The sequence below is a fragment of the Ornithorhynchus anatinus genome, chromosome 5, assembly GCF_004115215.2.
Source record: "Ornithorhynchus anatinus isolate Pmale09 chromosome 5, mOrnAna1.pri.v4, whole genome shotgun sequence".
Lineage (NCBI taxonomy): Eukaryota > Metazoa > Chordata > Mammalia > Monotremata > Ornithorhynchidae > Ornithorhynchus > Ornithorhynchus anatinus.
This window is the reverse complement of record NC_041732.1, coordinates 7913552-7940818: the sequence shown is the minus strand read 5'-3', so window position 1 is coordinate 7940818 and position 27267 is coordinate 7913552. Positions and strand designations below refer to the sequence as shown.

Genomic DNA, 27267 nt, shown 5'->3' with positions numbered 1-27267 from the left:
TGAAGTGATACCATTTGGTTTGAATTGCTAACATTAAAAACATCTGTAATTCAATAATGCCACAGTCTTAAGTAGAGATACAATGATCGCTTAGATGAACCGCCATGGTGATCTATCCTTTATAAGTAGTGTGACTTAATGGATAGAGTCCAGGCCTGGGAGTCAGAAGAACTTGGGTTCTAATCCGGGCTCTGCCACTTGTCTGCTGTGTGACCTTGGGCAAGTCACTTCACTCCTCTGGGCCTCAGTTCCCTGTCGGTAAAAAAGGGGGATTGAGACTGTGAGCCCCATCTGGGCCAGGGACTGTGTCCAACTTAATTATCTTGTACGGACCCCAGCACTCAGTACAGTGCCTGGTACACAAGAAGCGCTTGACAGATACCATTTAGGAAAAAAGCATCCAGCAATAAAAGATTCTCCCTTCCACATCCTTGCAAAGGTCTCTTTCCAATGCACTCTAAAGGGAGATTCAACCCTATATAAACAATCGCACACACCGAGTTTACTTTGCTGTTTGTAATTCACAACCTAATATTGGGTAGTGCTATCCTGAAAGGCTTACGGGTTGCACTGTCCTACAATGATTCATTTTTCTACCAATTTGAGGTTTACAGTTTTTGAGTAAAAAAAGGGGTCACTGAAAAAAGAACAGCATAAATAGCTCTAAAAAGAGTCGATGGCAAGCAAAATGTACTGTGCATTCCTGAATTCAACTAATTCAAAGATTCTGGGCTTGCATTTGGCAAGTGCATATTTAAAATGCCGGGAAACTGGGCTTCCAAATTTTCCACTTCACAATCATCTTTCTACCCAAGCGCTACTGCTAATCATTATGAGAAAAAAAAAACACCTTATAAAATAATGTCCAGATTTTAAAACCAGAGAATCTTCTAAAACCAACCACTGACTGGCCGATCTCTACACTGCGGGCTCGCTGAGGACAGGAATGTGTCTGCTGTTACAGTGCACTCTCCCAAGGGCTCAGGACATTGCTCTGCACACAGTAAGTGCTCAATAAATACGAGTGAATGAATGAATATCAACCTTTGGCAGCATCAGGTGGCACTGCCATTTTGGGGGGAAGTCATGCCACTGCCAATAAGGGGCAGCCATTTTGGAGAGCCCGGTGCCACCAATCCAGCCCACTCTCTTCTTCTCCCTCCCCCTTTTTCTCCTCTACTAGTTCCACATCAAGGGGGCAGCAGGGTCATGGCTGCAGTCAGTGGTACCAGAGATTCCAACATGGCAGCAGTGGCGGGGTCATCTTCCATTGGGCCCACTTTCCCCAAGCTTCCACAGTCCAGTACGGCAACTTTTTTAGTTGCCAGTGTCTGTTTTAGATTATTTCCCTGCACTGAAATGTTACCCATAAAGGGATACTGGAGAAGAAACAGTTGCACACCGCAAAAAGATCGACAAATTGAGTGTTAACACGGCTTGTAGGTTTACTGGAACCAACTGGGCGATGATCTGAAAGCATCTTGTTTTCCACTCCGGTTGGGCAGTCCTGGGTCAGAACAGTTATTAACCAAAAATTGGCCAATCTGAGAATGGAGGCAATGACTCTGTCCCCAATTAATAAAATCTGAGAGGTTGGCAGCCAGGAGTGAAAGATGTTGGACCCCTCTTAGCTGTGCAAATGTTACTGTTTTCCTGTTATTTGGCCTCATTCTGACATTACTGGATCATTTTTTTGCAATATAAATTTTATCTAAGGAATCACACCAGGAATCTGCTCAATCCCCAAAGGCACTTTCTTAAAATGAGAGAACAAAGGAGCAAAGCTCCCAGCATGTGCTTTCCATACCCGCTTCTTTAGGACAACATGAAGAGTGACAATATAGAGAGCGCAAGCTTTCCAACTTCTTTCTCCGCTCCGTGTATGATAGACGCATAATCACCCAAACTTTGAATCACTATCTCCAAAAGTGACCGAGGCGACTATTCGACGACCCAATAAAAATCGCTAAAATCATTTAAAACGCTATCAAGGTATAAACGCAACAGAGCTGAATCACCTAACCCTTATTAATCTTTAAATTTCCCTAAGTTTTGAAATCGGTATGACTTTCTGATTTTAATCTTTTAATTCTCCTATTACACATTTCAGTTCCACGCAGCGCTTCGGCGGGAAAGAATCCAGTACTAGATTAGCCCGTATTCTCCAACAGCTGGTTTTCAAATAAACCTAGGATTAAAACCCAAGACTGAGGTAAAGATGTAATGCCATTCAAAGCCAAGACTTCGGACGTTTTGCAATTTCAGCCTACCAAGTTTCATCCTACCACCAAATCGTTTTCCCCCGATCTTACGGGAAAGAAGATCTTACCCGCATATTAACACTAGCCAAAAAAACATCTTTGGCTTAACTGGCTAAATGTATTTCGCACATCGTTGACCAAAAGATCTGTAAGGAAAAAAGCAAAACCCGTCTACCTCTTTTGACAGCTCATCTGCAATAGTTGAGTCCCAGACAGGGCCTTTACCCAGACCACAACTCAAACCATCACTGAGTTTTCTTGGGGTTCAATTCGTCTTCTCTCTCCGGGCTCCGAATTGAACGTGACACCTTAATCTCACCTCAAATGGGATGTTCGCCTTCGACTCTTTTTTTTTTTTCCATAAGCTTTCCCTACAACATGACAGTCGGCTCCCTAAACTCTGACAGAAACACTGGCCTTCCCGTCCGGCTTCGGCCGCTTGATTCGCCTACACAAAGACGCCAAGAGCGGGGGACGACTGCGTCCGAAGCCTCCCAAAACAAGTTGGGCGCTAGAATTGCTTTAAAACACCGCCGGCGACCCAAGTCACACGATCCGAGTCGAAGCCCCCCGTGTCAAAATCCAAGCAGGAGGGGCGAGTTAAGTCGCTCCCTTCGGCTCCTAACGGGGGTGTTGTATTTACTAGCTATGATAAAGAAGCCATCATCGGGTTTTAAAAAAAAAAACAAAAAACAAAACGGGGGTGGAAGGGAGGAAAATCAAAAAAGCCGATTTTTCCAGAGTGGTTTTCGCGACGGGTGGATCGTCGGTAGTTGGGTTTTCTTGGGGGGGCGGGGGGGGCAAATGAGGAGAGAGATGCATTCAAACCAACATGGCCAGCGAGATGCCCCTACAAACAAAAGGCAACGGGGGATATAAACAGGAACCATTCACCTCCATCGGCTAAGAGCATCGCCATCATGGTGTGGGGAGAGCCCCGAAAGGCACCCGCTCGCCCTCCGGCCCTGCCGAGGGGAGAGGAGGAGGGGGGAGGCCCGGACGCGGACCCCCCGACTCCCACCCGGGGGGCAACGGAGGGTCAACGAAGGGACGAGGGTCCCCGGTCCAGGCCGGACGACCCCGGCGGTGGGGTGGGGGGTCTCCCCCCTCGCCCCCCGGTCCCGCCTCGGGGCTCGTTAAAGTTTTCCGGAGGGTCCCCCGCGGTCCGACGAGGCCGGAGCCGAGTTGCCCCGGGCCGGAGCCCCTGACAGGACCGGCCCGGGGAGGAGGAGGAGGAGGAGGAGGGGGAAGACGAGGAAGAAGAGGAGGAGGAAGGGGCTGCTCCCCACCGCCCTCTCCTCACGTCCCCGGGAGACGATCCCCTTCCTCGGGCTGCTGAGGGGAGGGGGGGGAAAGGCGATGGGAGCCACGGGACGGGTCCCTCATCGTCCATGGGACCCCCCCGGTGTCGTCGTCGTCGTCGTCCTCCTCACGCCCCCCACAACAATAACACGCCGGGGTCGGGACCCGTCAGCGCCCACTGTGCGGGGGGGAGGGTCGAGCCCCTCCCGAACGAGACGGGTGGAGAAGGGCGGGGGTCTCCCCCCCGCCCCCGCCGGGGCTCCCCCGTCCCCCCCCGGCCCGCCCGGCGCCGTCGCCGCGGCCACATATTGGAAGTCAATTCGAGCTGCGCTTTACCTTTAGTTCCGCACTGTCCGCCATCTTGCGAGTGTCAGCGCAAGCGCAGTGAACTCCGCCGGGGCCGCGGCTCGCCCCGCCTCGGCCCCGCCCCCCCGGCCGGCCCCGCCCCCTGCTCCGGCCCCGCCCCCGCCCCCGCCTCCTCGGCCAATCGGCGCGCGGGAAACCCCGCCCCCCGGCACGTACGGCCGCCCCGCCCGACGTAATATTTAAATAATGGCGCCAAAGGGAGGCCTTTGACAGTTAGTCCTCGGCCGCCCCTTCTCCTCAGCGGGGAGGAGCCGGGCGGGCTGGGGGTTGGAGCCCGGGCCTGGGTTCAAGTCTCGCCTCGGCCCCTTAAGAGTTGTGCTCTTTGTTCATTCGTTCAATCCAACCCACAGTACCGTCATCCAGATAAATGGAATGGAGGGGATGTACACCTCATTAACCAAATAAATAGGGTCATAAATAATATTTAGAAATGAGCACAGTGCTGAGGGGAAGGGAAGAGGAGGGGGAGCAGAGCCCTGGACTAAGCGCTTGGAATGGACAATTAGGCAACAGAGAGAGATGATCCCTGCCCAACGACGGGCTCACGGTCTAAACGGGGGAGACCGCAGAGCAAGACAGAACAAAACAAAACCAAGACGGCATCATCTAGATAAATTCATTCCTTCATTCGATAGTATTTATGGAGCGCTTACTCTGTGCAGAGCACTGTGGAAGCGCTTGGAAGGGACGATTCGGCAACAGAGAGAGACCATCCCTGCCCAGTGACGGGCTCACGGTCTAAACGGGGGAGACAGATGGTAGAGCAAGACAGAACAAAACAAAAACAAGACAGCATCATCTAGATAAATTCTATCTTTCAATAGTATTTAATGAGCGCTTATTATACGCAAAGCTCTGGACTAAGCGCTTCGAATGGACGATTCGGCAACAGAGAGAGACCATCCCTGCCCAATGACGGGCTCATTGTCTAAACGGGGGAGACAGCAGAGCAAGACAGAACAAAACAAAAAGAAGACAACATCATCTAGATAAATTCATTCATTCGATAGTATTTATTGAGCGCTTGCTCTGTGCAGAGCACTGGACTAAGCGCTTGGAATGGACAATTCGGCAACAGACAGAGACCATCCCTGCCCGGCGACGGGCTCACGGTCTAAACGGGGGAGACGGTCGGTAGAGCAAGACAGAACAAAACAAAAACAACATCATCAAGATAAATTCATTCATTGATTCACTCAATAGTATTTATTGAGCGCTAACTCTGTGCAGAGCGCTGTACTAAGCCCTTAGAATGGACAGTGCGGCAACAGAGAGAAACCATCCCTGCCCAGTCACGGGCTCACGATCTAAACGGGGGAGACAGATGGCAGAGCAAAACAGAACAAAAACAAAAACAAGTCATCATCAAGATGAATTCATTCATTGATTCATTCAATAGTTTTTATTAAGTGCTTACTCTGTGCAGAGCACTGTGCTAAGCGCTTGGAATGGACAATTTGGCAAAAGAGACGATCTCTGCCCAGTGACGGGCTCACAGTCTAAACGGGGGAGACTGACAGCAGAGCAAGACAGAACAAAACAAAAAACAAGACATCATCATCAAGATAAATTCATTCATTGATTCATTCAATAGTATTTATTGAACGCTTACTCTGTGCAGGCCCCGTGCTAAGCACTTAGAATGGATAATTGGGCAACAGAGAGAGACAATCTCTGCCCAGTGACGGGCTCACAGTCTAAACCGGGGAGACTGACAGCACAGCAAGACAGAACAAAACAAAAAACAAGACATCATCAAGATAAATTCATTCACTCATTCAGTAGTATTTATTGAGCGCTTACTCTGGGCAGAGCACTGTGCTAAGCGTTTGAAATGGACAATTTGGCAACAGAGACAATACCTGCTCAATGACGGGTTCAGTCTAAACGGGGGGAGACAGACAGCAGAGCAAAACAGAACGAAACCAAAAGAAGACAACATAAATCACGATAAATAGAATCAAGGGGATGTACACCTCATTAACAAAATAAATAGGGTAATAAATAATATATACAAATAAGCACAGTGTTGAGGGGAGGTGAAGGGGAAGAGCAGGGGAGGAGGGGGAGCAGAGGGAAAGGAGGGGCTCAGTCTGGGAAGGCCTCCTGGAGCAGGTGAGCTCTCAATTTAAGCACCTACTCAATGCCAGGCACTGCACTAAGCACTGGGATAGGTGCGAGGTCATTCATTCATTCAATCGTGTTTATCGAGCGCTTACTCGTGGCTCAGAGGAAAGAGCCCGGGCTTGGGAGCCAGAAGTCACGGGTTCTGATCCCGGCTCCGCCACTTGTCAGCTGGGTGACTTTGGGCAAGTCACTTCACTTCTCTGGGCCTCAGTTACCTCATCTGTAAAATGGGGATTAAGACTGTGAGCCCCACATGGGACAACCCGATCGCCTTGTATCCCACCAGCACTTAGAACAGTGCTTGGCATATAGTGAGCGCTTAACAAATACCATCGTTATTATTATTACCGTGTGCCGAGCATTGTACTAAGTGCTTGGAATGGGCAATTCGGCAACCGACAATCCCTGCCCAACACTGGGTTCTCAGTCTTGGGTTGGACCCAGTCCCCGTCCCACACTGGGCTCACAGGCTTAACCTCCATTTTACAGATGAGGTAACAGGGCCAGGGAAGTGAAGTGGCTTGCCCAAGGTCACCCGGCAGACAAGCGGCAGAGCTGGGTTTAGAACCCAGGTCCTTGCAACTTCCAGGCCCGTGCCCTAGCCATTAGGCCACACTGCGCTGGTTTGCTGGGTAACCTTGGGCAAATAAGTCGCTTGACTGCTCTGGGCCTCAGTTACCTCATCTGTAAAATGGGGATTAAGACTGTGACCCCTGTGTGGGACATGGATTCTGTCTGACCCGATCACTTTCTATCTACTCCAGCGCTTAGAGCGGTGCCTGGCACATACTAAGCGCTTTAACAAATACCACAAAAAAAGGATGGGCCTGGGAGTCAGCGGACCTGGGTTCTAATCATGGTCTTGCCGTGACTTTGGGTAAGTCACTTCACTTCTCTATGCCTCATCTGCAAAACAATACCTGTTCAATACCCCTTCTCATTCATACTTAGACTGTGAACCCCGCGAGGGACCTAATCAACTTGTATGTTAACCAACGCTTAGTACAGTGCTTCATACATAGTAAGCGCTTAACAAATACCACAGTTATTATTACTATTTAGCTGGTTCATCTTTTCCGGGAAGCAGCATGGCATAGTGGATAGAGCATGGACTAGGAGTCAAAAGGTCATGGGTTCTAGGCCCGGGCCCCACCACTTATCTGCTATGTGACCTTGGGCAAGTTACTTCCATCCATTCATTCAATGGTATTTATTGAGCATTTACTGTGTACAGATCACTGTACTAAGCGCTTGGGAAAGTACAATACGACAATAAACAGTGACATCCCCTGCCCACAACGAGTTCACAGTCTAGAGTGGGGAAGACAGACATCAGTACAAATAAATAAAATTACAGAGATGTACATAAGTGCTTTGGGGCTGGGATGGGGGAGAAGCAAAGGGATACATAAAATGACAGATATGTACATAACTGCTTTGGGGCTGGGAGAGGGGAAGAGCAATGGGAGCAAGTCAGGGCAGAGCAGAAGGGAGTGAGAGCTGAGGAAAAGTGGGATTTAGTCTAGGACGGCCTCTTGGAGAGGTGCCTTCAATAAGCCTTTGAAGGGAGGGAGAGTAATCGTCTGTCGGATTTGAGGAGGGAGGGCATTCCAGGCCAGAGGCAGAACCTTGGTTGTTCTTTCTTGTTGTTTTGAATTATCCGTCGACTAATATGGATCGCGGATAACCACTGATGGTTTTTAAGAATATCGGACACACACCACATGTACAGAACTGGACTACCGGGTATAAAACTGTTGAAATGGCAGTTTTGCTTTAGAAAGTAGTTGCTTTAGAAATCGTGTTGCAGAGGCTGATAAACCCTACCCACATCCTTCTCACTAAACAATGCTACTGAACCTCTCGTTCTACACAGCTTTCCAACCCCAACAAAGCCATAGCCTCAGTCCCCTGGGAAGAATAATAAGCTCACAAGGTCGGGTGTTCATTCAATCGTATTTATTGAGCGCTTACTGTATGCGGAGTACTTGGGAGAGGACAACACTAAACAGACACAACCCCTGCCCACAATGAGCTCACAGTCTAGAGGTGGGGGGAGACAGATATTGATACAAATAAATAAATGACAGATATGTGCACAAGTGCAGTTCGCGCTTCCCGCACTACGCAATGTAGCAATTTAAAGATCTTGGCTCTGACCTTGGAAAAATAATAGAATAGCCAAACTACTTCTCCAAGGTGGTCCTCTTGGCCACAAGATATGATTGAGGTTGTCTCATGACAAGAGGGAGCCAATACTGCCTGAGAATCGATCATTCAATCATTAGTATTTATGGAGCATTTACAGGGTGCAGAGCACTATACCACACGCTTGGAAGAGTACAATACTCATTCATTCGATCGTATTTATTGAGCACTTACTGTGCGCAGAGCACTGTACTAAGCGCTTGGAATGTATAGTTCAGCAACAGAGACCATCCCTGCCCACCAACGGGCTCACAGTCCATGATCACCGCCTCCAAGTTGCTTACAGTTTTATGTAAGTTTACCTAGACCATGAGCCCCATGCGGGACAGGGACTAATAGTAATAATAATAATAATTATAATGGTATTTGTTAAGCACTTATCGTGTGTCAAGTACGGTTCTAAGTGCTGGGTAGATACAAGATAATCAGGTGGGACACAGTCTCTATCCCACATGGAGCTCACAGTCTTAAGCTCCATTTTACAGATGAGATCACTGATGTACAAAGAGGCAAAGTGACTTGCCCAAGGTCACTCGAGGGACGCAGTCCAGTCTCTTCACCTCGTACCTACCCCAGCATTTAAAACATTCCTTGGTACGTAATAAGGGCTTAACACCCCCAGAGTTACGTTTATTATTATAAATTGGGTTTTTATTTCCTTTGGGCTGCTTGGGAAATAAATTAAGAACTTCTCAGAAGGGAAAGGTAGAAAAGTTTCAACATGATTAAAAATAAACTTCACCTAGAATTAGAAATCGAGGGAGACCCTCACCATTTTCTCAGCCCCACATACACACTGAGCTTTACGCTGAAGGGATGATTTTTTTTTCTACAAAAACGTTGAGGACATGTCACCTCACTCCTCAAAAAACACCAGTGGTTGCCCATCCACCTCCATATCAAACAAAAGCTCCTCATCCTTGGATTTAAAGCAGCCCATCACCTCGCCCCCACCTACCTCATCTCGCTCTCCTTCTACAACCCAGCCGGCACACTTCACTCCTCTAATGCTAACCTTCTCACTGGGCCTCCATCTCGCCTGTCTCAATCGCCGACCTCTGGCCCCCGTCCTGCCTCTGGACTGGAACGCCCTCCCTCCTCAAATCCCACAGACAATTACTCTGCACCTCTTCAAAGCCTTAATGCAGGCGCATCACCTCCAAGAGGCTTTCCCAAACTAAGCCCCACTTTTCCTTTCCTTCCACTCCCTTCTGCGTCGCCCTGACTGGCTCCCTTTACTCTTCCCTTCTCCCAGCCCCACAGCACTTAAGTACATATGTATAACTTTATTTGTATCGATGTCTGTCTCCCCGCTTCTAGCTCGTCGTGGGCAGGGAATGTCACAGTTTATAGTTGCACTGTACTTTCCCAAATGCTTAGTACAGTGCTCTGCCCACAGTAAGCACTCAATAAATAAGATTAAATGAATGAAAGATGAGAAGCTCCAGGGGTTGACACCCCCCACAGCCACTGAAAATGCTGATTCCCCAGAGTTCCTGCCCCAACCGTCCGGTGTGGAGTTCCCAACTGATGGCAGAGATGAGAATTCCGGGAAACGAACGGCTGACAGCAGCAGTTGCGGCTGTATTTTCTCTTCCTACTTTTCACGGCGCAGCTATTGAACTTCGTGATGGGTTTTCTGCTATTGCTGTCACTGCGGCTGCTGCAACCCAGCCTGGCCTAGTGGAATTAGCCCGGGGCCCTGGGAGTCAGAGGCCCTGAGTTCTAATCCCAGCTCTGCCACGTACCTGCTGGGCGGCCTTGGGCAAGTCGCTTCACTTCTCTGTGCCTCAGTTCCCTCATCGACGAAGTAGGGGATCAATACCTGTTCTCTCTCCTATTTAGCCTGGGAGTCCCGTGTGGGACCTGATTCATTCAGGTATTCAACTGGATTTATTGAGCGCTTACTGTGTGCAAAGCACTGTACTAAGCATTTGGGAGAGTACAATATAACAACGGACACATTCCTGCCCACAACGAGCTCACAGTCTAGAGGGGGAGACAGGCATTAATATAAATAGATAAATGAATTATTTAATTGCAGATATATAAAAAAACTATATCTATATATATCTGCTATGAGGATGGGAGGGAGGATGAATGAAGGAGCAAGTAAGAGCGACGTAGAAGGGAATGGGAGAAGAGGAGAGGAGGACTTAGTCAGGGAAGGCTTCTTGGAGGAGATGTGCCTTCAATAAGGTTTTTAAATGGGGGCGAGACCTGATGATCTTATATCTACCCCTGTACTTAGTAGTAATAACAATAATAATAACTGTGGTATTTATTAAACGCTTACTATGTGCCAGGCACTTTACTAAGCAGTGGGGTAGGTTCAAGGTAATCAAATTGGACACAGTCCCTGTCCCATACGGGGCTCACAGTCTTAATCCCCATTTTACAGATGAGGTAACTGAGGCCCAGAGAAGTGAAGCGACATGCCCGAGGACAAAAAAAATACAGACGAGTGGAGGAGCCAGGATTAAAACCCAGGTCTTTCTGACTCCCAGACCTGAGCTCTATCCCTAGGCCACGCTGTTGCTCGTACGATGCTTGGCACGTAGTAAGCACTAAACAAATACCACAATTATTATTATTATTATTATTCATCATATCAAATTTCATGCACAAGGGACACAGAGGCCACAGCAGCTTGGTGGTAGACGGGAAAATCACCCTTTCTTCCAGAGTCCCACAGAGGGCTCACAATCTTAATCTCTTCTTCTTCTTCTTATAGTATTCGTTAAGTGCTTACTATGTGCCGGGCACTGTTCTAAGCGCTGGGGTTGCTACAGGGTATTCAGTTTGTACACTGTCCATGTCCCACACGGGCTCACAGTCAATCTCCATTTTACAGATGAGGTAACAGAGGCTCAGAGAAGTGAAGTGGCTTGCCCACGGTCACACAGCAGACAAGTGGCAGAGCTTGGAATAAAAACCCAATTCCTTCTGACTCCCAGGCCTGTGCTCTATCCACTTAACCCTGCTGTTTCTCTACCCCATTGCTTAGTACAGTGCTCGACACATAATAAGAGCTTAACAAATACCACAACTATTCTAGGAAGTTTCATATTCATTCAATCGTATTTATTGAGCGCTTACTGTGGGCAGAGCCCTGTGCAGTACTCTTGGGAGAGTATGATATATCAATATTCATTCATTAGTATTTATTGAGCGCTTACTATGTGCAGAGCACTGTACTAAGCGCTTGGAATGAACAAGTCGGCAACAGATAGAGACGGTCCCTGCCGTTTGACGGGCTTACGGTCTGATCGGGGGAGACGGACAGACGAGAACGATGGCGATAAATAGAGTCAGGGGGAAGAAACGTCTCGTAAAAACAATGGCAACTAAATAGAATCGAGGCGATGTACATTTCATTAACAAAATAAATAGGGTAAACATACACAGTCCCTGCCTACAGTCTGGTGGTAGGGGGACAATATTTAGTTATTTTGCCTAGGAACCAAGATGAGGCTCCGGGGCCATTTTTAGGACTAAGAAGCAAAGAGCCCTGTGTTCAGATGTCAACCCAGGCAGTTGTGCTCAAAAATGCAGGCTGAGACTACTTCTCTCCATCCTCCCTTTTCCTTCCTCCCCGCCTCTCGCCAAGCGCTACGCGAAGGGGTGCGGCCTACGCTAGAGAGTTGGGGAGAAAGAGCCAAAACAAAGTCTGGGTTGGCTTTTGGCCTTTCCCGTCCATCTGTGTCTCCGTGTCTGTTCTCTTTCATTCCCCTGGATGTGCCTCTGTGTGTTTCATCTCCCAGTGGAATAGCGTGGCCTACTGGAAAGAGCACAGGACGAGAAGTCAGCGGACCTGGGTTCTAATCCTGGCTTCACTGCTATCCTCAGTGGCAAGAGCCCGGGCTTGGGAGTCAGAGGTCATGGGTTCAAATCCCGACTCTGCCACTTGACTGCTGTGTGACTGTGGGCAAGTCACTTCACTTCTCTCTGCCTCAGTTCCCTCATCTGTAAAATGGGGATGAAGACTGTGAGCCTCACGTGGGACAACCTGTTGACCCTGTATCTCCCCCAGCGCTTAGAACAGTGTTCTGCACATAGTAAGCACTTAACTAAAACCAACACTATTATTATCCTTTGGTGAAGTCACTTTATTTTCCTGTGCCTCAATTTCCTCATCTGAAAAATGGGGATTCAATATCCATTCTACCTCCCCCTTAAACTGGAAGCCCCATGTGGGAGAAGGATTGTGCCTGATCTGATTGAATTGTATCTCCCCAAAGGCTTAGCACAGTGTCTAGCACATAGTAAGCACTTAACCAGTACAATAATAATAATGAGGATAATATCGGGGAAGCAGCACGGCATAGCGGATAGAGCACGGGCTTGGGAGTCAGAAGGTCATGGGTTCTAATCCTGGCCGTGCCACTTGTCGGCTGTGTGACCTTGGGCTAGTCACTGTAGTTCTCTGGGCCTGAGTTCCCTCATCTGTAAAATGGGGATCGAAACTGTGAGCCTCACACAGGACAGGAACTGTGTCCAACCTGATTTGCTTACATTCAACCCAGTGCTTAGAACAGTGCCTGGCACTTAGTAAGCGCTTAAATACTATAGTTATTAATAATGTCTTTTCAACTGGCCAATCTGGAAGTAAAAGACCTATGTCAGAGAAGCAGCGTGGCCTAAAGTGGCACAACTTTTCTGGACCTGAGTTCCCTCATCAGCAAAATGAGGATTCCATGAGGCCTGATGATCATGCATCTACCCAGTGCTTAGTAGAGTGCTTGGCACAGAGTTTAAGCACTTAAATACCACTATTATTCCATGCACGGCACATGATGTCTTATGGAACCTTTTTCAGAAATCTGCTGAACCTAAAAAAATGACTCCCTGGGAATCTCTGACAATCCCTAATTTACTCCAGAGCCTCTATATTCCCCTCCCAGTTCCCTATTACCTCAAGTACCAAGAACCTCCTCCAAGAAGCCCTCCCTGACTAATCCCTCACTATTTACCCTCCCTTCTGCAACACCTGTGTACCTGAATCTGTACTTCTTAAGCACTTGGATTTTCACCCCACCCCGACATCACTTACGTACATATCTACCTGCAATTTATTTTAATGTCCATCTCCCCCTCTAATCAGTAATCTCGTCTACCTGCTCTTTTTTTACTGTACTCTCCCAAACGCTTTGTACCATGTTTTGCCCACAGCAAGTGCTCAAGAAATAGAGAAGCGGCGTGGCCTAGTGGAAAGAGCGCAGGCCTGGGAGTAATAATAATAATAATAATAATAATGTTGGTATTTGTTAAGCGCTTACTTTGTGCCGAGCACTGTTCTAAGCACTGGGGTAGACACAGGGGAATCAGGTTGTCCCACGTGGGGCTCACAGTCTTAATCCCCATTTTACAGATGAGGTAACTGAGGCACAGAGAAGTTAAGTGACTTGCCCAAAGTCACACAGCTGACAAGTGGCCGAGCTGGGATTCAAACCCATGACCTCTGACTCCAAAGCCCGTGCTCTTTCCACTGAGCCACGCTGCTTCTCTGGGGTCAGAGGACCTGGGTTCTAATACCGGCTCCATCACCTGTCAGCCTCAGTCCCCTCATCTGTAAAATGGAAAGTAAGACTGTCAACCCTATGTGGAACATGGACTGTGTCCTACTAGATTAGCTTGTACGTACCCCAGCGCTTAGTACAAAGTAAATGCTTAACAAATACTAGAAATCAGTCAATCAAAATAACTCATTTGATGGGCGGAGACTTGGCAAAGCCAGGCTGGACATTTGAAATAAAAATTTTGGACAAAAAGGTGTTCAGTAACATATCGGTATCCAAAAGGGAGCAAATGAACCCCAGACTCAATGTTATAAAATTGAATGAATAGGTACCTTGCTCCTTAAATGAGGCTCCATCTCTCTTCTCCTTTGTCTTCTTTAAATGTGGGAAGAGAAAGGATATCACTTGGAAAAAAAACAAGGGAAAGAAAAAGAGAAGAGTAATCAGCAAGTTAAGCAGGGAATGTGTCTGTCAACTCTGTTCATCTGTTCTCTCCAAGCGCTCGGTATGACGTTCTGCATTCACTCATTCATAAATTCAATCGTATTTATTGAGCGCTTTCTGTGTGCAGAGCATTGCACTAAGCACTTGGAATGTACAATTCGGCAACAGATAGAGACAATCCCTGCTCAGCGACGGGCTTCACATAATAAGTGTTCTATAAATACTCTTAATTGACTGATAAGTTGATTTACAGAGTCATGAAATGAGCCACACCTAAAGAGGTGTGGGGAACCGTGAACCTTCAAGACATGAATTATTTTTCTGTTCTCAACCATCAGACTTTAAAGAAGGAATTACTTAAAATTGACAGTTGACGTGATTTTCATTTTTGAGAAGTAGCGTGGCTTAGTGGAAAGAGCATGGGCCTGGGAATCAGAGGACCTGAATTTTAATTCCGTCTCCGCCACTTGCGTCTGCTGTGTGACCTTGGACAAGTCACTTTGCTTTTCAGTGCCTCAGTTCCCTCATCTGCAAAATTCAATCCCCTTCTCCCTCCTACATACTCTGTGAGCCCCATGTGGGACCCCATCCTTCTCTATCTACCCCAGCATTTGGCATAAAGTAAGCACTTAAATATCACAATTATTAAGATACGCAAACCATAACAGGTTTTCGTTAATGTTGTGTCCGTCAGGAATGTGACCCCGTGCTCTAGAATAAAAAGTACACTCAGTTCTAGAAGATTAGATGGCCCTACCCAGGAAATTAGAAATAGTTCTTTTTGAACTTTATGTTTCACCTTATTCTGTTTTACAAAAAACATTCTGTTGTATCCTGAAAACTTAGCTCAAGGTAGTAAGATTCACCTCTTACAGTTCAAAGGGGGAAAAATTAGACTGTGATAATAAGATTACTTATTTTATTATTATTATGGTATTTGTGAAGTGCTTACTAAGTGCCAGGCACTGTACTAAGTGCTGGGGTGGGTACAAGAAATCGGGTTGGACAAAGTCCCTGTCCCACACAGGGCTCCCGGTTTTCATCCTCATTTTACAGATGAGGTAACTGAGGCACAGAGAAGTGAAGTGGCTTGCCCAAGACCACAATACTAAAAATAGTATTTGTTAAGCACTTAACTATATGCCAGACATTGTGCGCTGGCACTATTCTAAGCACTGAGGCAGACAAGTGCTTAGTCTGGATTAGAACTCATGACCTTCTGACTCCCAGACCCGTGCTCTATCCTCTACGCCATGCTGCTCTTTTTCTGTACTACTCACTACTTGTAAAGGTGAGAAGCGTTTGTATTTCATTTAGCTGCCTAATTCATTGCCTGGGGAGAAAAAATCTGTCCAGTGAAACTAGATCTGTAGAATAAAAGCACTCAAAGGGGCACCGTGAGATCGCTAAACAGAGGTCTCCGAAGAAATTGAAAAGTGGATGCCAGAAAAATCAAGTAATGGAGCTCTGCATCAAATAATAATAATAATGATGTTTGTTAAGCGCTTACTATGTGCCAAGCACTGTTCTAAGCACTGGGGTAGATACAGGATAATCAGGTTGTCCCACGTGGGGCTCCCAGTCTTCATCCCCATTTTACAGATGAGGTAACTGAGGCCCAGAGAAGTGAAGTGACTTGCCCAGAGTCCCACAGCCGACAAGTGGAAGAGCCGGAATTAGAACCCACGGCCTCAGGCTCCCAAGCCCGTGCTCTTTCCGCTTTTTCTCCTCAAAGAGAAGCAGCGTGGACTAGTGGAAAGAGCAAGGGCCTGGGAGTCGGAGGACCTGGGTTTTAATCCCGGCTCCACCACTTATCTGCTGTGTGACCTAGGGCAAATCACTCCTCTTCTCTGGTCCTCGGGTCTCCTGCTCTCCCTCCTACTTAGACTGAAAGACCCATGCAGGAGAGAGACTGTATCCAACCTAATTCACCTATACCTACCCCAGTGCTTAGAACAGTGTTAGATTACATTACCAATACCATAAAAAATAAATTATTATGATTAAAGATCATATTTGTGATCATGTATGAATAATTTTTTAAATTTTAAATGATATAGCTTTGCCAAGACTTGAACCAACAGCCAGCTTAAGTATTTAAAAAGAGGAAAGTAGACTGTGTTTAATTCTGAGCTCCGGGAAGATGCTTCAAATAGCATTCCCAGAAAATAGCCCTCTGAGTAAAGAGGGTAGGTGACATATTAGAAGCAGGGTGGCCTAATGGATAGAAGCTGGGCCTGGGAGTCAGAAAGACCTGTGTTCTAATCCTGGCTCTGTCACTTGTCTGCTGTGTGTCCTCAGGCAAGTCACTTAACCTCTCTGTGCCTCAGTTACCTCATCTGTAAAATGAGGATTAAGACTGTTAGCCCCATGTGGGACATGGACGGTGTCCAACCTGATTAGCTTGTATCTACTCCAGCGCTTAGAACAGTGCCTGGCACATAGTAAGCACTTAACAAATACTATTAAAAAATGCAACTCTGATTTTTTTTAATGGCATTTATTAACCAATGCCTATTCCTATTGTAAAGATGTGAAGCAGCATGGCCTAATGGAGAGAGCATGGGCCTGGGAGTCAGAAGGACAAGGTTTCTAATCCCTCCTCTGGCACTTGTTTGCTGTGTGACCTTGGGCAAGTTATCTCATTTCTCTGGGTGAGCCTCAGTTACCTCATCTGTAAAATAGGGTTTAGCACAGTAAGCCCCATGTGGGACAGGAACTGTGTCCAACCTGATTACCTTGCATCTACCCAAGCGCTTAGAACACTGTCTGGCACATAGTAAGCACTTAACAAATACCATAAAAAAAAAAGTTACAAAAAGTTACAAGATTTTAGTTTCTGTAAACTCATGATGAACAAGGAATGTGTGCAAATTCTGTTGTTCTGTGGCATTCTCCCAAGCGCTTAGTAATATGCTCTGCACATAGTAAGTGCTTGGTAAATGCCATTAATTAATAAGAGAACTAGGTCTGTAAATCATTCAGAGGAATTGTGCTCCATCAGGACAAGTTCTGATTGTTTATGTCCTCATAGAACTAGCGGTTTCTGCGTTCTTCTAGGGTTCTCGTAGGGTTCATAAAAAATAATTTAGCTACCAAGCCTCACTCTTCTTCAAGCACAAAGACGATGGGGGTCATCACCCCTATAATCTTTAGAGTTGGCCCCCAAGACTTGCTCGCTCCGGGGTTCTGACAAGACCTGAGGGTTTCACCTCGGGGCTGAAAATCCCTCAAATGGCAGCCTCCTGCCCTGTCGACTCTCTGAATCCCTTCCCTTCCGACTCCTCGTCTCCTTTTAGCCCCCGTGCTCAAAATGACAAGTTGGCCCTTAGGTCTCCAAATTACGAGATTCGTGTCCCATTCTCATTTTATGTGTACATTCGGATCTTCTATTAGAAGTGAATAAACTAAAAAGCCGGCAAAAGTGGAAGACAAGAGCGTCTGTAATTTTGAAGAAATTTGTAACGTGTTTCACAATGAATGCAGGAAAAAAAAAATTCAGTGTTAAACACAGAATTAAATTAAAGAATATCCCTCCTCGCCATGACAAGCGGTGTGCCATTAATGGAACAAATTGCCACTGAGGTCAATGTATTCCACCTTTATCTATTAGTCTGCCTGAAAAACAAGATTCACTATATATGTTATTTCTCTCTTTTGGCACTAATAAATGCATTTGGGGTTCCGTAAAGAGAACAGCAGATTAGCATTAGGGAAGTCTTATGCTCAATTAATTTTAGGTTCATTTCTTAGTCAGGGGAGGAATGCGGATATTGTGGAGGCAGCAAACTTTTCTGATTGTCTTCCATGTCAGATAAGCAAATTCCAACTCCCCAGTTAATTCATTCCGTTATGCTTAAGCACTATGCGTGTAAGAATATGTCACACAGTTCTCAAACCCTTGCAATATCTTGACATCTGAATACAAGAGGAAGCAGGGGTTCATTTTCTCTGCCTTTGTGAATTATAATCCAAGCTTTAAAATAATTTAAATATTTTTGGTATCACTATTTGTTAGGCTTGTATCACGTGCAACGTGGTGTAGGGGATAGAGCACGGGCCTGGGAGTCAGAAGGTCATGGGTTCTAAACCCTCTCCGCCACCTGTCTGCAGTGAGGCACTGGGAAAGTCACTTCACTTCTCTGTGCCTCAGTTACCTCATTGTAAAATGGGGATGGAAACTGTGGGCCCCATGAGGGACAGGGACTGTGTCCAACCCGATCAGCCTGTATCCACCCTAGCGCTTAGTACAGTGGCTGGCACACAGTAAACGCTTAACAAATACCGAAATGATTATTATTATTGTGCATTGTATAGCAGACCAACTGATTCCTCAAGGAACCTGTTTGCTGACAAATCACTATTGCATCAGAACTGCAGTAACATGTAGAGCAATTAGCCATTTTTTTATTTGTTGTTTAAATTTCCTTCTCCTTTAATAACGTGTAGGTGCTCCCAAAGGTACTTGAGTCAAGGCCACCTGCAAGCTTCCTTGCATAACTCGGTCAGACACCTCAGTTCTAACCTGTAACACAACTTTTCCAAACAGAAGGCTCTCCACAGCAAAGGCAGCTCATCAAATCGGCCAAGAAAATGGACCCATTCAATTTGGGCCATTAACTCCGATTTTGTCGCCTTATCCCCTCAAGTGAGCTGAGGGACCCTTCTTCAGCTTCTACTGCTTTTGCACTCAAGGAACTCAAATCCAAATACATAGAAGAAATCAGTTCATCATTAACCAGGATCCTTTCAGACCCTCTGGTTCCCAAATGGAAAACTGGAGCTGCAAAAAGAAGCATATCACTATTTCACATGGTTTTTTTAAAAAATGGTATTTGTTAAAAACTTACTGTGTGCCAGGCACTGTACTAAGTGCCGGGGTAGATATAAGCTAGTTAGATGGACACAGTCCATGTCCCCATTTATTTATTTTTCCTGAATCAAGCTTCCCGCACTACCTGGTTTCTTGCCTCTTCCAACACTTTTGATATCTCCAGACCTTGCGGTCAGGAGAAAGGTGAACAGGAGGTGGGGTTAAAAAGGTGTGTTTAATAATATTGGTATTTACTGAGGGTCTGGGTGCAGCGCGCTGAATTTAGTGCTTGGGAAAGTCTGCAGAAGCAAGAGACACACCTTCCCTGTCCACAGTGTGGCTTAGTGGAAAGAACCCGGGCTTGGAAGTCAGAGGATGGGGGGTTCTAATCCTGCCTCTGCCACATGTCTGCTGTGTGACCTTGGTCAAGTCACTAAACTTCTCTGTACCTCAGTTACCTCATCTGTAAAAAGGGGATTGAGACTTTGAGCCCAACGTGGGACAACCTGATTACCTTGTACCTACTCCAACGCTTAGAACAGTGCTTGGCACATAGTAAGCTCTTAAATACCATCATCATTATTATTATTATTTCCTTTGCTAGCTGGATCTTTTCCAACTTTTTACAACACCATGCCAGTTTCACAGTGCTTTGTGACTAGATGTAATTTTATCATTACTTTATTATTCCCTTTTATAACATAGAGAATTAAACCAAGAAGAAACTTAAAAGGATGAAATTGAAAGCCGTAACGATAGCAGTCCTGTCCAGTGGCAAATGGAGCTTAAAATACATGCCCAAGATGCAGACTCAGAGTTAATGAAAATTAGAGGCCTAGGTAACTAGGAGGATGTTGGATGGCTAACAATCCTGGGAAGGGCATGAAAAATGAACTGAAATACCCCTTGGATTCTGGCTGAAGCCAACATGGAGTTTAGCCCAGTCCTGTGGGATCTAACGGAAATAATGTGCAATAGTAAACTGATTTGCTACGCTAGTCAGAAAGCAGAACTGTCATTTGTAATATTAACCAGAAGAATCTTTCTCTCTCTCCTTTTCTTCAATCAATTAGTGGTATTTTTTTTGAGTGTTTAGTACATGCAGTGCTGACCTAAGCACTTAGGAGAGCAAAAGAGGACAGAGTTGGTAAACATGTTCCATGCCCTCAAGAAGCTTACTGTCTAGAGGGGGAGAGAGACTTTAAGTTAAATAATTTACGGAGATAATAATTATGGTATTTGTTAAGCGCTTACTATGTGCAGAGCGCTGTTCTAAGCGCTGGGGTAGATACAGGGTCATCAGGTTGTCCCATGTGGGGCTCGCATTTTTTAATCCCCATTTTTACAGACGAGGTAACTGAGGCACAGAGAAGTGAAGTGACTTGCGCACAGCAGACAAGTGGCGGAGCCGGGATTAGAACCCACGACCTCTGACTCCCAAGCCCGTGCTCTTTCCACTAAGTCACGCTGCTTCTCTGAGATGTATCTAAGAGCTGGGTCTGACAAGTAGATAGGGCAAACTTGTCAGCCTTCTCTCTGACCTCCCTTCCTCCTCTCTCGCCCCGCTCCGGTCTATTCTTCACTCCGCTGCCCGGCTCATCTTCCTGCAGAAACGATCTGGGCCTGTCACTCCCCTTCTTAAACAACTCCAGTGGTTGCCCATCGACCTCCGCTCCAAACAAAAACTCCTCACTCTAGGCTTCAAGGCTCTCCATCACCTTGCCCCTTCCTACCTCTCCTCCCTTCTCTCTTTCTACCGCCCACCCCGCACGCTCCGCTCCTCTGCCGCCCACCTCCTTGCCGTCCCTCGGTCTCGCCTATCCTGCCGTCGACCCCTGGGTCACGTCCTCCCCCGGTCGTGGAACGCCCTCCCTCCTCACCTCCGCCAAACTGATTCTCTTTCCCTCTTCAAAACCTTACTTAAAAATCACCTCCTCCTAGAGGCGTTCCCAGACTGAGCTCCTCTTCCCCCTCTACTCCCTCTGCCATCCCCCCTTTACCTCTCCGCAGCTAAAGCCTCATTTTCCCCTTTTCCCTCTGCTCCTCCACCTCTCCCTTCCCATCCCCACAGCACCGTACTCGTCCGCTCAACTGTATATATTTTCGTTACCCTATTTATTTTGTTAATGAATTGTACATCGCCTTGATTCTATTTAGTTGCCATCGGTTTTTACGAGATGTTCTTCCCCTTGACGCTGTTTAGTGCCATTGTTCTCGTCTGTCCGTCTCCCCCGATTAGACTGTAAGCCCGTCAAACGGCAGGGACTGTCTCTATCTGTTGCCGACTTGTTCATCCCAAGCGCTTAGTACAGTGCTCTGCACATAGTAAGCGCTCAATAAATACTATTGAATGAATGAATGCATAGTAAGCGCTCAATAAATACTATTGAATGAATGAATGAATGAAACTTCCAAGGTATTGGGGGAATCAGCTGGGACTTCTAGAGAGAGCACCGTAGTCTAGTGGGTAGAGCATGGGCCTGGGAGTCAGAAAGACCTGGGTTCTAATTCTGGCTCTGCTTTGTGTCCGCTGTGTGACCTCAGGCAAGTCACTTCACCTCTCTGCGCCTCAGTTACCTCATTTGTAAAATGCCGATTGAGACTGTGAGCCCACTTGGGATAGGGACTGTGTCCAATCTGATTTGCTTGTATGCACCCCACTGGTTAGTACAGCGCCTGGCACATAGTAAATGCCTTACCAAATACCATTATTATTATTATAGGGATTGACGCTTCTTGACATCCCTGGTGGCAGGTCAATCAATCATTCATGGTTTTTAATTAGATCTTCACTGCACTGCACTGAACTAAGCACTTGGGAAAGTGCAATATAACAGAGTCGGTAGAGACATTCCCTGCCCACAACGAACTTTCAGCCTAGGGGGGAGTCAAAAGTTAAAAATTTAAAGAACCCAGCCCTCGTCAGGAGCGGGCCCTGAGTTTAAAGGGATGTAGAAGGAAGAGGAGGCAGTGGAACTTGAGAAGGGAGGTGGGAGGTTGGAGAGTAGTGTCAGGGGATTCCTCAGAGAAACACTCTAGGTTTGGGGGTTCGAATAGACTGCCAGATGATGTCTTTGTGTTACACCGCATGCTCGCAATGCTTAACATCGTGTCTCGTCTTATGCCGTCAAGGCATCTCCGACCCAGAGCGACGCCATGGACACATCTCCCCCAGGATGCCCCACCTCCATCTGCAATCGTTCTGGTAGTGGATCCATAGAATTTTCTTGGTGCAAATACAGAAGTGGTTAACCACTGCCTCCTTGCAAGCGGTAAACTTGAGTCTCCACCCGTAACTCTCTCCCATGCCGCTGCTGCCCAGTACAGGTGAGTTTTGACTTGTAGCAGATTGCCTTCCACGCTCTAGCTACTGCCCGAGCTAGGAATGGAAAGGGTAGGCCTCTGCTTGATTCTCCCTCCTGTAGCCGAGACTGGTAGAGGACTGGAAACTCTCCAGGTGTGACCCTGAGATGGGATAACATAGTGATTGCCCCCCAAAAGAGGGGAAAGGGAAGATTTTTTCCTGCCTCAAGGAAACCAAAAGGTCTGAAGTTGGCCCTGGCTACTAGGAAAATGCCCAGTTAACTCTGGAGCAATGTGACCTTAAAAGAGGCAGTCCAAGAGTGGGAAGGAGAATCAAGGAAATCAATCAATCAGTGGTATTTATTGATCTTTTACTGCGTGCAGAGCACTGTACTAAGCACTTGGGAAAGTACACTACAAGAGAGTCGGTAAACATAATCCCTGTCCACAAGGAATTTCCAGTTCAGAGGGGAAGGCAGACATTGAAATAAATAAAATTTGGGGAAATAGAGGGTATAAGGATTATTATTATTAACTGTGATATTTGTTTAGTGCTTACTATGTGTGAAGCACTGTACTAAACTCCGGGCGAGTTGGGGGAATGAGGATGTAGTCGAGGAAGGCCTCTCAGAAGAGATGTGATTTGGGGATGGCTTTGAAGGTGGATAGAGTGGTGGTCTGTCAGATACAAAGAGGGAGGGAGTTCCAGGCCAGAGCAGGATGTGGGAATGAAATGGAGGTAAAGGTTGGCTTTAGAGGAGTGAAGTGGGCAGGCTGGGTTGCCGTAGGAAGTCAGTGAGGTAAGGTAGGAGGGGATGAGGTGATTGAGTGCCTTAAAGCAGGTGGTAAAGAGTTTCTTTTTGATGCAGAAGTGGATGGGCAGGTGAAGCAGCGGATCCTAGTGGCTAGAGCACAGGCATGGGAGTCAGAACAATAATAATAATAATAAAGGTATTGTTAAGTGCTTACTATTTGTCAAGTGCTGGGGTAGATACAAGGTAATCAGATTGGTTATAGTCCCTGTCCCTCATGGGACTCACGGTCTTAATCCCCATTTTACAGGTGAGGGAACTGAGGCCCAGAGAAGTGAAGTGACTTGCCCAAGGTCACACAGCAGATAAGCGGCAGAGTCGGGATTAGAACCCACTACCTCCGTCTCCCAAAGCCACGCTCTTGCCACTAGGCTGCTTCTCGAGGACCTGGATTCTAATCTCAGCTATGCCACTTGTCGGCTGTGTGACCTTGGGCGAGACATTTATTCTATCAGGCCTTGATTACTGAATTAGCCTCCTTGCTGACCTTCCTGACTCCTATCTCTCCTCACTCCAGCCCATACTTCGCTCCGCTGCCCAGTTCATTTTTCTACAAAAACCTTCAGGCCATGTTTCTCCACTCATCAAGAACCTCCAGTTCTGCAAACAGAAACTCTTTACCATCTGCTTTAAAGCACTCCATCACTTTGTCTCCTCCTACCTCTCCTAGCTACTCTCCTACTACAACCCAGCCCGCACACTTTGCTCCTCTAATTCCAACCTACTCACTGTACCTCAATCTCGTCTATCTCACCACTGACCTCTTGCCCATGTCCTGCCTCTGGCCTAGAACCTCCTCCTTCTTCATATCTGACACACAATTACTCTCCCCTCCTTCAAAGCCTTATTGAAGGCACATCTCCTCCAAGAGGTCTTCCCTGACGAAGCCCTCTTTTCTTTTTCTTCCACTCTCTATGTCTTTCCCTGACTTGCTCCCTTTATTCATCCCCCCTCCCAGCCCCACAGCATTTATTCATTCAATGGTATTTATTGAGCGCTTACTATGTGCAGAGCATTGTACTAAGCACTTGGAATGTACAAATCGGTAACAGATACAGTCCCTGCCCTTTGACTTATCTATTTATATTAATGCCTGTCTCTCCTTCTAGAATGTAAGTTCATTGTGGGCAGGGAATGTGTCTGTTATATTGTTGTAGTGTACTCTCCCAAGCGCTTAGTACAGTGTTCGGCACACGGTAAGTGCTCAATAAATAAGGCTGATTTATTGATCTAACTACTCTGTGCCTCAGTTACCTCATCTGTAAAATAGGGATTAAGACTGTCAGCCCTGCGGGGGACAGGGACTGTGTCCAACCTTTCATTCATAGTTCGTTCAATCGTGTTTATCGAGCGCTTACTGTGTGCAGAGCACTGTATTAAGCACTTGGAAGAGAACACTGTAGCAATAAACAAACACATTCCCTGCCCACATTAGCTGGTATCTACTCCAGTGCTTAGCTCAGTGCCTGGCATATAATAAGTACTTAACAAATACCATTAAAAAAATTGGAAGTTTTTAAGGAAATGCAAGTTTTACTCACACTCTTGATCTTAGTGACTTCTATATTAAGGAGTCCTTCTGAATGACCATCCCTCAGTTTGCCCTCCTGTAAATTGGGAACTGCTATGAATTTTCATAAGAGCTTTTGTGAAGATTTGTATCTTTAAAGGGAAAAAAAGTATCCACTGTGACAGTCAGTTCTTCTGGGCCAAAGAGTTCCAGGAGAGAGAAGAATGTGTGAAATTCCAAGCCTTCCTGTCTCCTTACAATCATTAGCTCCAGTCTTTTCCTGTTACCACACCCCTACCGCTATGGAGAGGGAACTGGGATTGAAAATAGGATAGAGAACTCAAAAAGTCAGGGAGAGTTGTAAACATTCAGGTCTCTGAAGTCGATGTACTTTCCCAAGCACTTAGTGCAGTGCACTGTACACTCAGTAGGTGCTCAGTAAATATCCTTTACTACTACTACTTAAATAAAACATCCCAGACCTCTAGTCATGTGGTGGCTAAATTCTGAATTATCGGGACAAAAAAATCCCACAAAAGGGAATGTCTGTTTTTTACCGCCCATGATCAATTTCATGCTGAAGATTAATGGATAAAAATAAAACCCTAAAATCCATATCCAGTACACCCCAGTAGACATTTCTCTATAATGGAGGAGCACGGCAAACTGAAAGATTGGGGATTTTATTTAGACTTGGGAGTCTATTCTCCAGGTTTATGAAGCATGCAAGCCATTCGGCTCTATTACCAGGGGGGAAAAACCGAAGTACAGCTCATAACTCATGATTTGGAAGGCCTGTGGCTGCAGCCAGACAATGCAGAGACTTCCCAGAATGCGTAGCACAGTGCATTGCAGTCGGTAGGTACACGAAAAAATATCGCCTACTAACACTATGCGTTCTACGACGACTACTACTTGTATTACTACTAATCGATCAGTGCTATTTATTGAGCACTTAGTATGTGCCAAGCACTGTGCTAAGTACTTGGCAGCGTTCAATACAACAGAATTAGCAGGACGTTCCCTGCCCACCTCTGCTATTACTTCTGCTGCTATTTCTTCTTCGACTACAAGTCCTCCTCCCCCTCCTAATACTCCCGCCATCTCAACTACGATTGTCGTTGCTGTCTTACGCCGTCTAGGCGTTTCCGACCCATAGCGACGCCATGGATACGTCCCTCCCAGAACGCCCCACCTCCATCCGCAGTCGTTCCCGTAGCGGATCCATAGAGTTTTGGTAAAAAATCTGAAAGTGGTTTACCATTCATTCATTCATTTAATAGTATTTATTGAGCGCTTACTATGTGCAGAGCACTGTACTAAGCGCTTGGAATGTACAAATCGGTAACAGATAGAGACAGTCCCTGCCCTTTGACGGGCGTACAGTCTAATCGGGGGAGACGGACAGACAAGAACAAATGCAATAGAGTCTCCACCGTCGACTCCCTCCCGTGCCGCCGCTGCCCAGCACGGGTGAGTTTTGACTTGTGGCAGATGGCCTTCCACTCGCTAGCCGCTGCCCAAGCTAGGAATGGAATGGGTAGGCCTCTGCTTGACTCTCCCTCCCGGAGTCAAGACTGGTGGAGTACCGGGAACTCCCCAGGTGCGACCCTGAGAGGTGTAACTACTATTATTGTTAGTAATAATGTAGTGGTAATGTTAGTAACAAATACCAACATTATTATAATAATAATAATGGTATTTGTTAAGCGCTTACGACGTGTCAAGCACCGTTCTAAGCACTGGAGTAGCTACAAGCTTAATCAGGTTGTCCCACGTGGGGCTCACAGTCTTCATCCCCATTTCCAGATGAGGGAACTGAGGCCCAGAGAAGTGAACTGACTTGCCCAGAGTCACGCAGCTGACAGGTGGAGGAGCCAGGATTAGAACCCACAGCCTCTGACTCCCAAGCCCGGGCTCTTTCCACTAAGCCACTAGTGGAAAGCTACTAGTTCTTTGACTCCTACTCCAACTTCTATTACTACTTCTGCTTGTACTATTACTGTTTCTTGTTCTTCATCCTTCTCCTCCTCCTCTCCTCCTCCTTCTTCTATTTGCATTTTTAAATAGAAAAAGTGTCCAAGTAGCTGTGTGTCCATCCTCTGGTGAAATTAACATTACAACAGAAAAGAGAAGAGACAAAGAATATCAAAATAGCAGCTACTTTGGATTTCTCAGAGTCAAAAAGAAAAAGTAGGGTTCAAGTGTGAAAAGACTTTTAATGTTCTTTCAGCATAAGAAGGCAAAAAAATCCTCCACTGGAAAAAATCAAAGGTCAGAAAGGTCATTCTGATAAGGGGTGAAGGATAATGATTTTATACCGCCTGCCCCCCAATTGAGCATTTGTTTCTTAGGTTGGCTAATTTTAATAATCTTCTAATTTGAGTTAATCCAAGTTGGCTTGAAAATTAACACTCGTGAAGGTGAAAAGGGTAGGAAAAGGGGGAGAAGGGGGTGACAATATTTTCTACTCTGTTTTTCTGAGCATTTTACAGATCCCAGTTGATTTCGCAGTTGTTGCGAGCTTTGTGAATCCTGGTATCACTGACTGTTGGAGCTATTCCCCCCCCCTTCTCTCCACACTGAAGATGTGACTTAAAGA

At 46.4% G+C, this 27267-nt stretch overlaps 1 protein-coding gene and 2 non-coding genes across 6 annotated transcripts in view; all 3 read right to left on the bottom strand.

Annotated features, from left to right (window-relative positions):
• PIAS1 (protein inhibitor of activated STAT 1) overlaps positions 1-27267 on the bottom strand; it is a 170145-nt gene that overhangs the window by 120526 nt on the left and 22352 nt on the right. For 2 of the 4 annotated variants that reach the window (XM_001516057.5, XM_029064897.2), the window contains exon 2: positions 14116-14187. In XM_001516057.5, coding sequence (XP_001516107.3) covers positions 14116-14139 — 24 coding nt within the window. In that variant the 5' untranslated portion in view covers positions 14140-14187. Of the gene's footprint in view, positions 1-3899; positions 3975-14115; positions 14188-27267 lie in introns of those variants that run through there. The other 2 variants (XM_029064896.1, XM_029064895.2) reach the window with 2 other exon arrangements.
• On the bottom strand, positions 22378-22515 carry LOC114812641. The gene has a single exon (XR_003760292.1). It is a non-coding gene; the product is annotated as a small nucleolar RNA SNORA7 (small nucleolar RNA).
• Positions 26149-26286, bottom strand: LOC114812331. Its single transcript, XR_003759987.1, has one exon. It is a non-coding gene; the product is annotated as a small nucleolar RNA SNORA7 (small nucleolar RNA).